The sequence below is a fragment of the Talpa europaea genome (genome assembly GCF_964194135.1).
Source record: "Talpa europaea genome assembly, chromosome: 15".
Taxonomy (NCBI): domain Eukaryota; kingdom Metazoa; phylum Chordata; class Mammalia; order Eulipotyphla; family Talpidae; genus Talpa; species Talpa europaea.
In genome coordinates, this window is record NC_140083.1 from 13,189,958 (window position 1) to 13,205,989 (window position 16,032).

Below are 16,032 nucleotides of genomic sequence, written 5' to 3' on the forward strand. Positions count from 1 at the left end.
CTAAAAATGAACTATTGATCTCCACAAAGTTGCACACTTCTGCAATCTTCCCAATCTCAGTAAATGGTAGACTCTCTTGTTTGTGTTACCCAGGATAAAACCCTAGAGATATCCTTGATTCCTCCCCTCCCCCTCCCTGTACAACACCCTCCACCTGATCTGGAGGCAAGTTCCACAGGTTAATCTAGTTGCAATTCTTCAAAAATACATGCTGTTGATTTGAAAACCTTCAGTAAAAAACAAAACAAAACAAAACCACCTCCAGAATCCAACCACCTCTCATTATCTGCACTATCACAGCCCTGTCAATTCACCCTCATTTCTTGCCTGGATTTTTGAGGCCTCCTAATTAGCTTCTCTGGTCCCACCACTGTCACCCTACAGTCTATTCTAAGAAGTTAGAAAAATTCTTAAGAAAATTGAAGCCATGTCACCCTTCTGCTGGAACCTTCCTGTGGCTTCCTATTTCACTGACAGTGAAAACCAAAGACCTGCTATCAATTAAAGACCCTCCGCAATTCGGTCTCTGTTCACATCTGCCCTTGTCTCCTGTTTCTTTCTTTCTGGAGCACAGTGCCATAAAAGGTCAGACATCCTTGCTGTTTCCTGAACAAGCCTGCTTCACTAGCCCCACAGCATTTTCCTGCATAATGAAAAAGTATTGGTAGACATATGTTTTGTTGATTAAGTAGTTTTACATACACCACACCCATTCTTCTTATAGAGTTTTTAAAAAATCTGACCCTCACACAGCCCATCTAGTCAAAATAAAACAGAAGTTTCTTGTTATTTTTTAAGAATACATTCCTCAGCATCATGGGAAACATTCAAGAGTTCAGAAAAGAGTGAATGGGGTTGGGATTGGGTTACGGGAAAATACTTCTAAGCCCCAGGCAGGTGATGAAACAACAAACAACAGGGCAAGGAATAACAAGGCCTTTGTCCATTGATCTAACTTGGTATGGCCCTTGTTAATTTGTGCACTGGAATTTGTTATTAATGCTTAGTGTAAAATTAAGAAGTAAACAAAACTAGTTTAGTCCTTATCTGACTGAGCAGGTGCTTTGTAGATGTGCCAATGATTTAGAATTCCATCACGAACTCTGTCAATTTGGCAGCTTAATACTTAATACTTACCATGTCTCTCTCACACCCTATCAGAGACACAGTTCTAAAAAAGAATACTTACTTGATAAATCTCAAGAAAAGTGGGGTAAGCTCCCTGGATCTTGGCTCAACCCTCTCAGGGAATTTTGCCAGACCTTGCCAGAGCAAAAATCGGAAGTTGGTATAGTCCAGTCTTTCCTGGCAGTCGGTTTTCAGTGCCAACTGCTTGCAATAAAGAGCTCCAACTTCTCCTTCCTGAGTCTGCTCCCAACTTTCGTCTCTAATAGATTTCTCATCTCTTCTATCATTTTGCAGCTCTTTCTCTGCAAGAAAAAAGTCATCAGAACCACTAGAGACGTGGCGACACTCGTTCTAAGTGTTTCCTCAAGGGGGGGTATTCCTTTTTCTATTAATATAAGGAAACAACAAACCATATCCAAAGGTTATCAAAGACATTTGTTTCCGATTTCATGGTGATTAGACAGTCAGAATCAAACAGCTCAAAAGTCACTTTGCTTTCCACGTTACCTCACATTCCCTTAACATACCAGCATGGGAAGCTGCTTTTTCTAGATGTTCATAGTAGACTTTCCAAAACTGCTTATTTTCCATTTCATGTGCATGAGAACTAAGAGAAAAGATCACAAAATAAAGTGTGTGGTATGATCCTTATTTTGAGATTATAATGGAGGGCACACAAGATATATTCCCAATATGACAAAAAGCCAGAGTTGGTCATCTGAAGATAAATGTTGACAAAAGGATTTTCTTTTTAGGTATGAGGCACAACAAATGTACTTTCTCCATGATTGTTGAGGTTCTTTTTAGAGCTAAAGGGATTTTGAACACTAAAGATTTTAAAAGGTTTGATTTTCAAATTAATGTTTGGCTCAATAATTTAATACCTATAATTTTGTGGAAGGAGTATTCAATACCTTGTTATTGCAAAAAAAAATATTAATACAGAGGTATCATATAAAAGAGAAAGCCCTTCAAAATTATTTCACTATACAAAAAGCTATACAATAACATTTGAACTACTGAAATATTTGGCATTGGAGTGATTAGTGTTTAGTTTTTCATCGCTTTATCCCACAAAGGATTTAATGTAGCTGTCAGTACTGTAAATACCCATTCATTTAAATCACACCTAGAAGGACCTACTTACCTTATGAGTTCAATAACAGGGTCCCAGAGTGGACTGAAGTTAACATATAACATGCCTAATAAGTAACGAAGCGGCACCTGTAATTATAAAACTCTTTAGAAAATGGTTTTTGAACAACAGTAGAATGGCACTGAATACAGATAACCTGACTAAGGATATCTTAAGGTTTAGGAAGAAACTGGTGCTTTTAGAAGAAAGATGGCTGTATCAACCCATAACCAAGTATATAATAATTCCCCACCTCTTGCCAAAATGCCACTTGCTATTTAAACATAGAAGAATCACTAAAGCAAACCATCTTCATACTCCACATACTCACACATAAATGATATATTTGAATAAAGATTGGACTCAAGATGAAATTCCCTCCAACAAACACTGCCATCATCTAATAGGACAAAACCTGGTCAGTATCAGCAAGGCAAGATGCCCAGGAACCCAAGGAAGTAGGCTGTGAATGGCAGCTGAGGCTTGACTTATCAAAACTATGTGTTATCAGAGGTCAGCTCAAAGGATCTAAAGTTGCCTCCGTCATCTTGTGGAGTGACAGTCATTATTATGGGCATCAGCATGTGCTGGGCAGGCATTGTGAGATTTGGAGTTTATTGTTTTGGGGAGTGAGGTGTTTAGCAGCATTTTCTTTTTCCAAATGAAGTGTGTAACACGGGACACTAATATATGAAACAGGATAAGAGCAGAACTGCTCTGATTCAAAGGGGAACATCTTCATTTGTCTTACTCCTAAAGAGATTTGTGATACATAAAGGGTCAGGGATGGAAAATTCCTGATTAAAAAAAAGAGTAAGGCTGACATCCTAGGGCAGTAAACAAATCTGGAGAATGTCAGGCTTTGAACTTGACATTGAGTTCTCCTGTTGCCACCTAACTTCATCTACTACACACACATTCCGGGGAAGAGCAGATTGCAATTTCTATCTACAGATGAAAAGACTGGTAGAGCTGTCTAACTCAAAGCATCTAAGAGTGCTGGGGATTTGCCTAGTTTTAAAGATATTACTTTTTGTGATTACTTGATATGCTTTTCTTTTCAAAAGTCAGCTAAATGGATCTTACAGCATAACTTAAAGAAAAAGGACTCTGTGTTATACCTCCCGTAACGGCCCCTCAGGGACAGTACTCTGCACCACATCATGTCTTAGTTTCCTCAAATGAAGAAGCTTCTCCCTGTAATCATTCACGGTCGCTGGCACGAGTTCTGCTTGGCGTAATATAGCAAAGGCTGACTGGCGGTCCCAGAGCCCGTCATCCTGAACAACCAGAGAAAACCAAGGAGGTAGGGAAGTATTTTGATTTTCTAGAAAGAACATTCAATGTGACCAAAGGTCTACAAAAGAAAAACTGGCATATGTTAATGGTTTAAATTAAATAGGCAACACATTTTTTGGGTAAATGATTCATTTTTCCTTGTTGCATTTACTTTTTGGTAGATAATTTAGCTGTAGTGTTTGGCATAGAAATGGTAATAAAAACCAGGAAAGCAAATATCAAAATAACTTAAAGTTAATGGTACCATGTAACCATGAAAAAATATATATATATCTCTTTCATATATATATCTATCTTTCATATATATATATATATATATATATATCTCTTCACTATACAGTTCTACCTTTAGTAGAAGTGATTTCTACTTCTAGAAGTAGCAATTTGCATTATGGATATATTTCCCTATGCAAAGATAACCTATGTAAGGATGTTTATTGCAGTATTATTAGAAATGGTGAAAAACTACAAATAACAGAAATTGGTTAAATAAGATGTATGAAACTCTGGGGTACTAGCCAAACTTTGAAAGAAACAAGCTAGTGGCTTTGTGGGATTTTGTGCAAAAGTATCATTTTGGAAATTAAAAAATATATCAAATTATGTTTTTAAAAAGTATACAAATTGAATAAATTACCCCCATCAGTTCCGGAAGTTTAACTTCGAAGTAGTTTAGGATCCTTATTGTCAAAAGCCGAATCTAGAAAAAGTGACAGGTAAGTTTCCAAATTTAGCCATTAGATAAAATTAACAGTCCATGAGTTCTAAGTTTTACAAAATCAAGAAAAATATACCACTTGTCAGAATAATATATGCTTATTCTACCCCTTATTTCTTATTCAATACTAACCAATACCTTATTCAAATAACACAGAAGTAATTAATGACCAGACTAGACTGAAAAGATAATGCCAAGTTGTTTCTTTGAACCATGATACTATAAGTATCCCACATAAATAAGTGCTGATTAAGTTGACAATTTCACTGAAATTAGAGATTTTTATTTCTAGATAACGTATCAGGAATTTCTTTACACTAGAAGAGCAGCAGAATCACCTACAGAGTGATTTACACAACTGCAGATTTTTCAGTTCAACCCTTGCCAGACTGAATTAGTATTCTGGGGTGTGGGAACCCAGAATTTGTACTTATATAATGCTCCCCAATTAATCCTGCTGCATGCCATCAGTTTGTCAGTCAGTGTTGATCGGATTCAGGTTAGGAACCACCGTTTTAAACAGACATCATCCCACGCAGCATTTTCTGATTAAGGAGCTTGGACAATCCCTGGCCATATACAGAAACAAAATATGAACTGAGAACACACCACAAAACTGTATCATTACCTTAGATATACCACTTGAAATATTGGCTTGTAACTTGGGAAATAATTCCATTAACGCTTCCTCAGAAAGTGGTCCTTTGCAGCCATGTAAGGATAATCTCTGATAATACAGATCAGCCAACAGCAGCACAGATGGCTCCGAAGGAAGCATTCTGCAACAAGGTAATGATTAGACCCAGATGGCACCATACCCAAGTCTAAGACTAGCCTAGAAATTGCAGAAAATTAGCACTGATGGAGAAAATGTAAAGGCGGCCAATAACAGTTTTCCGTGGGCATTGAGCCTCATTTTAGAGGAGGGAGCTGAGGCCTACAACAGCAAGTGAGGTGCTCACGACACACAGCTCAGTGGAGTAGAGGTGGGATTAGAATACGTAAAACCTAAAGCTGTCTTTTCAATCCATGCAGGTGTAAATGAGATTGACATTAAGGGGGATAGGTATTTACTATTTATTAAGTGTTTTCCATGTGCCAGGTGCTGAGTTAGAGAGGGAGCTAGTGCAGGACCTGGCATGGGCTCTGGGGTCACTGAGCACCTCTGGTTTGACCCAGTCCTGCCATCTGTCAGCAGTGTGACCTTTGCCAAGCTATTTAACCCATGTGCCATCCTCCTTCAACAAATATTTACTGAGTGTCTATTACATGCCAGTGACTTTTGTGGACATAGCAGTAAACAAAAGACAAAGTCCCTATGCTCCTGGAGTTTATTTTCTGAGGGAGGTAGACAATTATTACATCAACTAATAAATAATGAGTATTTATAGATATGAGTGCAGGGGAGAAAAATGAATCTGGGGAAGGAGGCTGGGGTGTGAGTGGTGTGTGGGAGGTAGAAAGGGAGAGGGGTGGGGGTAAAGAGGGGGCAGTCATAGATGGCAGAGACTGCAGGAAGAGAAGTGAGCCATGGGAAATCTGCAAGAAAGCATTTCAGGCAGGCAGATGGAAGAGTGATGCTTTGTCCCAGACGGTGTGTTTGTCTGAGGAAGGTCAAGGAGACTCGTCCAACTGGGACTCAGTTAACAAGAAAGAGTGGCTGAGAGTGTGGCCAGACGCAGACAGGGATTAGAACACGCCAAGAGCCCTACGAGCATGTTAAGGACCCCGGGGTAGAGCAAGGTTTCTCAATAGCGGCACGTTGATAGATAACTCTTTGTTGGGGGTGGGGGGCAGGTGGGATATCTGAGCATTCTAGATTGTTTAGCAGCATCTTTGGCCTCCGCCCTCTAGATTCAGCCCCCAGTTGTGACAAGCACACTTGTCTCTGGAATCACCCCTGCATTGTTGGAAAAAGTGACATGATCTAGCTCTCATCTCAAAGCGTCAAGAAAACTCAGGTCAATGCAATATTCCAGGTAAGAGATGGTGGTTTAGATCAGGGTGACAGCAGGTACTGGGTAGTCAAGATTCTGGGTTCATTTTAGAATTTTACTTTCCCTGTCTGATGAGAACAGTCCTTACATTTCATGGAGCTGTCCTGAGGATTGAATTAAGTAACATTATGTGAAATACTCAGAACAGTGGCTGGCACATAAGGACACAATAAATGCAATTCATGTGCTGCCATCACAGCAGGCATTGTCCACCTTAATATGCATGAGTTAACTAACTGAGCCATACCAAAGTAGGTGGTAGAGACAAGGTTCAAATCCAGTTGTCTTGGCTGTGAAACCTGTGCGCTTAAACAGTAACTAGCACAGTGCTGAGCACAGAGGCTCATTTAAAAATGGAAGCTTATACCTCTACCCTCAAAGTGGATCCAAGCTACCTGGCTGGGAGGCCAGTTGGCCCTCTGCAGGGGACACAGTAATCCCGCTCTGTGTTATATGCTCCCTTCTGTTTCAAAAGCTTTACGGTTGCCGTAGAGAGCTCCTACTAAAGAATAGAATATGAGAAATTTAAAAGGAAGGATGAAGAAGGGAATATGTGAGGAGGGTACTAGCAAAGAAAAAACTCTCCTCCTTAAAAGAATTTAGACCAGTGACTTAGCATGGAGAAAGCCAGCTTTGCCCAGATTTAGAAATGCAGAGATGTGGGGACTACTACAGTTGAGACTCCTAACAGGTCTCCTTTACTCCTCATTAGGTTGATGTCACACCCCCACCAAAAATCCCTCGTGTGGTTGCCTCCCCATCACTCAGAGGCTAAGGCCTGACAGGTCATACCTGGCATGCCCCCGCACCTGGATGTCCCCTTCGCCCCCTACCCATGCCTCATTGCACTCAGCCACCACAGCCTCCTGCAGCCAAGCATGCAGCGTGCCGAGGGCACTCGTGTCTCCCCAGGTCTGGAACACAGAAAGCATTCCAGATCCCAGATAGCCTCTTGCCTTACTTCCTCTCCACTTTTAGGTGTCTGCTCACAGATCTTTCTTGGTGAGGCCTTCTCTATTTACAACTTCTATTAGATCCGACTTCCAGGTTCTCCTCACCCACTGACCCTGCTTCAATGTTCTTTACAGCACTTATGACCATTTAACATGCTTTACACATTACTTTCTCACTTTGCTTAGTGTCTCTTGTTCGATTGTTAGCTCCACGAAGGCAGGAAACTTTGTTTCATTCACTAACTAGAAGAGAGGTCTGGTCCAAGGGAAATGTCACTGAATACTGGTTGAAGTAAATGAATCTGCTTTTAAAAGCATGGCAAGGGCCTCCCCATTGGCCCAGCGTTGCGAAGCTGCCTGCAGCCTCTGCAGCGCCGGTTCAATCCTTGGCACTGGTGAGGGTCCCACATGGCGCAGACTGGCGAGGGTCCCACATGGTGCACAGGGGCCTGCTGCGCCCCTCAGCAGTGTACTTCATTGGTCTGCCTGTTCTGTTTCCCGCTCTGGCTCTGGTGAATTCTCTCACCCTCCCACGCTTCTGACTGTACCCAGTGTTTGTATAAATAAATCTTTTAAAAAAATAATAAAAAAATAAAAGCATGGCAAGAAAATTGACTGGACCCCAGAGAAAAAAGCCAACTACTCTTGCAGATTTTTGAAAGGCCCAACTTTTACAAAGGGTGCCAGTGAATGCCCACAGTGTAGTGCTCCTAGGTTCCTACCAAAATCAGGAGGTGGGTAAAATGAACTAAAAACAAACAAAAAAGCTGGATTGTTTTGGAAAGATCATGTCAAGCTGTGATAGAACACACAAGTAGTAGAAATGTGTGTGTTGGAGGCACTAAAAAGTTCCAAAAGGTCAACACTGCAATGTTGTGACTGGGAGTCATCAGCATTATTTACACGCTACAACACTAGCTTACACACACATAAAATACCCCCTGACAGATGTGAATCCATATTTAAAGACTGTCAAAACTTTACTTATTTTAATTGGAAGACATAAATCAATTAACACATTTACTATGTGGGATATGTATATAAAGTAGATCAAAACAAGGCCTGCTAATATGTCCAAGATTTCCCAAGGATAGGAGCCCTCACATATTATTAAGTTTTAAACTGTGTAGAATCTATGTTTACTTACAATACTAAATTCTTCACACGTTCCACAGGAACCAAATGAAGAAGTTCAGAAGATTCTTCCAAACTCAGCAGAGCATTTACAGCTTGATAAAGAACAAATAAGCTTCCTAAGGAAGTAAAACAGGAGACACCACATTTCTTATTTCTTTGACACAATAACCATCAGACATCACATTTATCTAACACTTGCTATTTATAAGAAGTTTTTACAGTAAAATTTTGCCTCATAAAGAATTATCTGTCAAATGCTAGAATATAAAAGAACTGAAAAGGTTCCAAGTCCTTTTAACTTTCTTAGAGAAAAATACGTACAAAAATACAGAGTGAAAATACAGACTAAAAATCATTAACTGAGATGAAGAGGTTCAATGGGTCTACCCACTGGCATTATCAAAACTAAAACATCTGAGGGGAGAACACCTGGACTTTTCAAAAGCTAAGAAATATTGATTTTATGTCTCCTACTAGTAAGTCACATATCCAATGACTAAGAGCAATAATATTAACACTAATTAGATATTTAGTCCTACATGAGCAGTGGCAAGCTATGGCACACAAGTAAGAAGCCTGATTTTATATGGCTCCTCAGCTAAGAATGTTTTCTATAATTTTGAAGGTCATTTAAAACAAAACAAACAAACAAAAAGAATATAAAATATCAAATACTTAGTGTCTGGTCCTTAGATAAAAAATGTTGTCAATCCCTGCTTTAGACTAAAGACTATACTTGTGCAATCCAACTTTCTGCCATGTCTGAAATGTTGTATACTTGTGCCAATGGGGAGCCAGAGGCAAGTTTGGTAACCACTAGCCACATGTGGCTACTGAACACAAGTCTACTTTGTTCTCTAACATGTTTGCTTATAACCCAACATAGAACCTACCACAGTAATACTTAAATGAATGAATGACTACTCTCTACATATGTTAGCAAAAAATACTGTGCTAGAATAAAACAAAATATTACTTTGAAACAGCTATTCTCAGGCTTGTAGGGGAGATGTCCTGGTACATAACAGAAAATGGTAATTGGGGCAGGACAGCCTAATCATTCTGACTGAAAGGGTCATGAAGGCTTCACAGAGGTGTTAGGATCAAGCTGAGTTTTGAAAGATCAGTAGTTTCACCAAATGACAAAGATCTAGAAAGGACTCTAGGCAAAAGGGATATATGTCCAAAGCTTGCTCAGGGTAAGGAAACAGAAATGCCTGGAGCACAGTGGGGTAGAGTGAACAGGGACACGGGGAATTCGACACAAGCTGGGGTTCGAAAGTGGGCGTCCTTGGCATCCTTTGGATACCTCGCCTTCTTCCCATTCAGCTCATGTTCAAGCCACCATGACCTGGCTACCATGTTACGAAGTACAAGTGGAACATTGGCACTTGGCCTCTTTCCCTGATTCATCACACAGGAGGTTATGTCAGGACACGATGTCAGTACTATTCTCTGGTATTCCACGAGTTTACAGTTCCTCAGTCCTTGGCATCCTTTGGACACCTCCCCTTCTTCCCATTCAGCTCATGTTCAAGCCACCACGACCTGGCTACCATGTTACGAAGTACAAGTGCAACATCGGCACCTTGTCCTCTTTCCCTGATTTATCACACAGGAGGTTATATCAGGACACGATGTCAGTTCTATTCTCTGGTATTCCACGTGTTTACAGTTCCTCAGGGTATGCCAGAAAAGAAAGAACAAATGGCAATTGTAACTGACCTTTTCCAAAGCTCCCTCTGTCAACAGTGGTGAAGAGTGACGCTACGAAGCATGTAACTAGTGGAATCACCTTCTCTCTCTCCAGAGGTCTGTTCAAGTCATGGGGAGAAAAGGGAAAAGTCCAAACTGGCATTCAATAGCTTGTTTTTGGAACCACAACGAATGGCTAATAAACGTTTTAGCCAGCACATTATGCATCACTTTCAAAATGAAATGCTGTGTGTTTTCTTACCTGATGTGAGGTAACACAACAAGGGCTGCCCAAGAATGTGAAAGGCAAACATCTTTACTAGGGGGTAACTGAATTATAGATAAAAGACGATCCAGTACTGTTTTCTGCTCGTTTCCTCCCTTGGATCTTATCCTCCTCTGTCTTATATAGGATCTGAAGAAAGAAAAGATAAACAAGTTGGAAGTAAAAGAGAATGTAATCACTCTTGCCCTCTGAAGTTTGTGATAAAATTGGTTCCTTTCCATGTGTGGAGCATTTGGGGTGTTGGGAAACTGGTGGGGCTGTTGGAAAAAATAAATAACTAAACAAATGTGAATCATTTACTGATTTTGAATGAGAGGCTTTTTCAACCTCTGTTGGTTCCACTTTCTTTATCTATTTTAATTTGCTTCACAACTTAAACCAAGTCTTTCTAGTTTTAGGTATTTCTAAATTTTGTGCTAATGGGCACATTTGTAAGAACTGGAATGAACTGACTAACTGCATCCCCTTTCCTTTACTACTTCACAAGTGTAGAATGATATAAAGTTACCATGGTGAATTTGACAAGTATCACTAAAGCAATTTAGAAGCAACTTTCTCTGCTACCTTAACCTAATAAATGGTTATTCAGCGGTGTTTTCTGATGTGACATTCAATTTTAGGTATTTGTTACTATGGCACAATTCTTGTTTGTCTCTCTTAACTTTTTCCAATGACCATCACTTCAATCCTATTTGAAAGACAGAAATATAATTAAAAAAAAAAAATCAGTGATATATATGAAGAAAACATTGTAATCCTGGCATAACAAAGGACTTGTATCCAGACTATAAAAAGAACGCCTACAACCTGAAAAGAAAAAAAGGAAATTTAAAAATAGAAATACAGGGCCTCCCTGGTGGTGCAAGGGGTTAAGCACCGCACTGTGAAGCAATCCGCAGCCTCTGCAGCACGAGTGCCATCCCCGGCTGGCCAGGGAAAACCCACACAGTGAGGCAGACCTCTCCTGTCTCGCCCACTGCTCCCCTCAGCAACATATTTCAGTCAGTCTGCCTGTTCTCCTTCCAGCTCTATCTCTGGTGGATCCTCACTCCCTCCCGCCAATGCCCCCCGCATCTCTGGCCTGTGCCCCAGCTCTTGTATGCATAAATAAATAAATCTTCAAAAAAAAAAATAAATAAAAATAGAAACATATATGAACAGACTTTATAAAAAATATATACAAATATCCAATAAGCACATGCAACGGTACTTAACATCCTCATTCACCATGAAACTGCAAATTAAAACCAAAATGAGAACCACTCCTTGCCTATTAGAATGGTTAAAATGCAAACTGACAATACTACACATTGACAAAGACATGGAACTGGAATATTCACACATGACAGCCTTACTCTTGTCACAGACCTTATCCAGTAACTCTTTCCTATGCCTTGAAAATCCTTCAGCTAGCTTTGTTTGTAAGGCTGGATCCTTCCACGACTACAACCATCTAAAGGCCCCTTCTTTATTTATTTATTTTATTAATTTTTTTATTTTAACATTTATCATTTTTTACATTTTTTTAGACAATATTTGCTTCCCCCCACCCCTTCAGACTGAGTCTCCATAGAATTTCCTTCCCCAAGGCACCCCATGTACCATCACCACTAAAGGCCCCTTCTTTAGAAAAGAACATTCCATTCACTCTCCCTCTCAACCTCAGGTTCTATTTTTCCCCCCTCACTATCTAAAATGATCTTGTTTGTTTATCTGCCTCATATCCCTCCTTCCCCCACTTGGAATGTTATCTCCCATGAGAAAGACCCTTTTTCTTTTTCACTGTTACACCTCAGTGCCTAGAACAGTGCCCATCACAATAAATATTTGTCAATGACAGAATAAATTTATCTTCTGAAGTCTTTTTATACCTATTATTTCTTGTTATTCCCATAATAAATCTGTGAGAGTGGACTGATGTTACTAAGGATATTCAGACAAAGGTGACCATTCACGTATACCCTACCTGTGGGGGTGGCAGAGGGATGTTTTCTCAGAGATAGGCACACACAAGTGGTGGCATTTGCCTTGAGTTAATCTATCTACTTAATTAGTTAATCTATTTATTTATTCTCATCAAGCCACATTCCAAGGGGGATTTGAGACAACTGAGACAACTGCATGAGGTCTGGCCGTAGGCTATTGGATCCTGGCTGTCACCTCATGGAAGCTAACAAAGCAGCTTCACTTTCATTGTCCTAACCTAGTAGTAGTTTTGGTCACCTGTAAGGAATATGCTGCTGGAAGCTGGCTTGGATGTTGCAATATCAAGAGAGTATTTCAGAGGGAGAATTCTACTGGAGATTCTTAGGAGACCCATTTCTTAGGAGTCAGGGCTCAGTAAAGAAAAAAGCCAAGATTCTGTTAGAAAAACTACTATTTTTATGGTTGGCACAAGAGTGGCATGTGAAGAAGATGGTTTCCTCCAGAATCTCAGTCTGAATGGACTCAAAACCTAACTCTGCTATTTGACTATGGGACAATGACACACCCCTCAAGAAATGCCGTGATGTTCCGCAGCTGAGCATTCAGCACAAACTCAAGGAATTCATCTATACTTCTAACTAATGCAAGAGAAGTAAAAAAATTAAATATGAACACATAAGAGTTGTAGAGAACTGGTTTCCTATGCTACCATTTTCTAGGGATTTCTCAAATATTTAAAAAATGCTAAGCAGAACCCTCGCTCACATTTAGATACTTAGTCTCGACTTCTAAAGGGTCTCTATTCTTTTTTATTTTTATTTTTTAAAGATTTATCTATTTATTTGTACAAGCACTGGGTACAGTCGGAAGCGCAGGAGGGTGAGAGAATTCACCAGGGCCAGAGAGGGGAACAGAACGGGCAGAGTGATGAAATACACTGCTGAGGGGAGCAGCGGGCGCAGCAGGAGAGGTCTGCGCACCATATGGGACCCTCGCCGGTGGCCAGAGATTGAACTGGTGCTGCAGAGGCTGTGGGCAGCTTCGCAGCCCAGCGCTCAACCGCTGTGCCACCAGGGGAGGCCCCAAGGGTCTCAATTCTTCATGAAATTAAGAAAATAATCCATGACCCTTTAACAATTCAAACAATGCAAAGGTATATACTCCAAAAGTCAATAGTCAATTCTTTCCTTCCCTTACCATCCTCTTGATATAAATAAAGTAAATTTTTGTGTTCCCTTAAACGCCCTTCAAAATTCAACTATAGATTTAAGGCAATTCCACACAAAATCCCAATAGGGTTTTCTTTTGCAGACATAAACAAGCTTCTAGATAAAGTTAAAACAATTTTGAAAAAGAACAAAGAGGGAGGACTTTTTTAATTTTAAATTGTTCCCAATTAAGTTTATTGAAGCAGTGTTGGTTTATAACACTGCACTGTATCAAAACTCGACAAATGTGTATTTTCACACCATGTCTACCACAAAAGCCCAATAATCCCGACCGTGCTCCACTGGGCCCCCTTGTTCCTACTCTTCCACCCTCACCTTCTGGTTGCCTCAGTTTCACAGTCAGAGGGAGAACTTGTTAAATTTTTTCCAAGATTTTAAAACTCACAGTTACAGCAATAAGATAATGTGACATTAGAGGTGTGACACAAAGAGCACTAGAACAGAATAGAGAATTGAGAAATAGAGCCATGTACACACTCAGTTAAATTTTTAAAGTGTCAGATCAGTTCAATGAGGAAAAATGAACTTTTCAACAACTATTGCCAGAATAGCGGCCATCCAGAGGCCAAGAAAGGCTTGACCGAAACCTCACACCTTATATGAAAGCTAACTCAAAAGGGATCACGGATCTAATTGCAAAACATAAAACATGTAGAAAAATATGAGAAAGTACCTGGCTGAGTTCTGAAACTTGACATCAAAGGATTGTCCATAAAAAAACAGCTGATAAAATCTACCACTTAACTAAATTATAAAAATGAAGAAGAGATGGGGGTTCCCAGAGGCCAGGGAGTAGAGCAGGGAGTGGCAGGGTGACCTGGGAATGACATGACATGTTCTCTTCTACTACTTGCTTTTTTCACACAACTGTATGTTAGGAACATCTTTCCAGTGATACATAGAGATTTCATTTTTTCAGTTTTCTCTCTGCATTATTTTAAAATGGGTCATCTGGCCGACATTACGGGGAATAAAGGCTTAAAACTTACCCCACTGTCTGTGGTGAGAAAACCAGAGGATACTGAACTGCCATGGAGCCAACGGCAGGAGGTGAGGCTTTGTTCACAACAAGCTTGGTCAGAATGGCCAGAGCTTCATCTTGAACTGTCTCGTCATCAACTGAGAAGCAACTCTCAATATACAAGAGAAAGCTGGGTAGAAAAAGCTAAAAATAAGAGAGGAATCACATTTACTAACAGGTAAAATTTCAGAACAGCTAATGAAGCGAATATTCTTAGACATTTAAGAGGAAAAAAAAAAAGCATCATAAATAATCAGGAATCAAAAATGGCAGGAGACCTCTCCATAGGAACCTCCATTGTTCCTGTGGTACATTAACTCAGCAATTCCACTTTTGGGATTTGAAGGCTTTTGGCACAATGCCTTCAAAATTGTGCAGGAGGAGCCTCCCTTGTGGCCTCGGAGTTAAGTCTCAGCACTATCACCACTATCGTCTGAGTTTGATCCCTGACCAAAAGGCTAACCCTCATATGGCGCAGCACATCTGTCCTGTCTGTTCTGTCTGTCCTGAGCAGATCTTGTTGCTCCTCTTAGCAGTATATTTCAGTGAGTCTGCCTGTTCTGCTCCCCACTATCTCTGGTGAATCCTCTTACCTGCTGTGACTCTGGCCTACACCCCAGTTCTCCTATGCAAAAATAAATAAAACTAAAAAAAAAAAACAAACTAACAACTGTGCAGGAGAATGAGAAATCTGGAATTTTATACCCCATGTACCAATAACATAGCATGAGGAGTGTATAAAGACTGGTTCAGAAGTATTGAATCTCAAAATTTCACTTACATTTTCCCTTTCTTAAGAACCTTTGGAGACTGTCTTTTATCAAAATAAGACAGTAAACTCTAGTGAGAAAAAGACATATGATCAAAGAAACAGGAGAAAAGCAAAAGGAAATCTTATTATGACACCTGTGCAGTGGGCTGAAAAAGCAACCCATTCAGACTTGAATTGCTCCAGAGAATGTTTCCAAGAAAGAAAAAACAAACAAACAAACAAACAAAAAAAAAAAAACAAAACAAAAAAAAACTGAGCTGCCAAAGTACCTGACAAGTTGCCATTGAGAGGCACTTTACAATGCTGCTGGAAGACAGTCTCATTGATGAGCTAGCTAGTCAAAGAAAACAATTTGGGATTCTTCAAGAATGAGGTAATTAGTAATCTTGGGGAAAATGAGAAGGTATAATAAAAAGGAAATGTAATTATAAAACACTCCTTATTTACAAGGATCAAGTGCATGGTGAATGTGAATTCAACCAAAATTTGTGATGTGACACTATTGGGGAAAGAAGTATCAAAAGAATGAAATTCATCCACCAAGGACTAAAACTAATGAATCAAGGAAAAGTAAAATGTTTCAATAATTTAATTATATGAAGTAAATATCAAAGAAAATAGCTAGATAATCATTAGATGTAGTTGGTTTCCTGTGAGTAAGATGGGAATGGAAAGTGACTACCTTTTGGCCCTGTTTGACTTTTTAAAACTATATGCACAGAGCACTCTGATAAAA

General features: G+C 39.7%; 1 protein-coding gene across 1 annotated transcript in view; it reads right to left on the bottom strand.

Moving 5' to 3' along the window:
- The window catches only part of UTP20 (UTP20 small subunit processome component), a gene marked incomplete at both ends in the record, with an annotated part of 79,188 nt that overhangs the window by 51,432 nt on the left and 11,724 nt on the right, over window positions 1-16,032 (bottom strand). Inside the window, 10 exon segments of the mRNA XM_084254919.1 lie at window positions 1,190-1,430; window positions 1,656-1,735; window positions 2,276-2,352; window positions 3,385-3,543; window positions 4,200-4,262; window positions 4,909-5,059; window positions 8,378-8,483; window positions 10,093-10,181; window positions 10,325-10,477; window positions 14,493-14,668. Coding sequence (XP_084111045.1) covers window positions 1,190-1,430; window positions 1,656-1,735; window positions 2,276-2,352; window positions 3,385-3,543; window positions 4,200-4,262; window positions 4,909-5,059; window positions 8,378-8,483; window positions 10,093-10,181; window positions 10,325-10,477; window positions 14,493-14,668 — 1,295 coding nt within the window.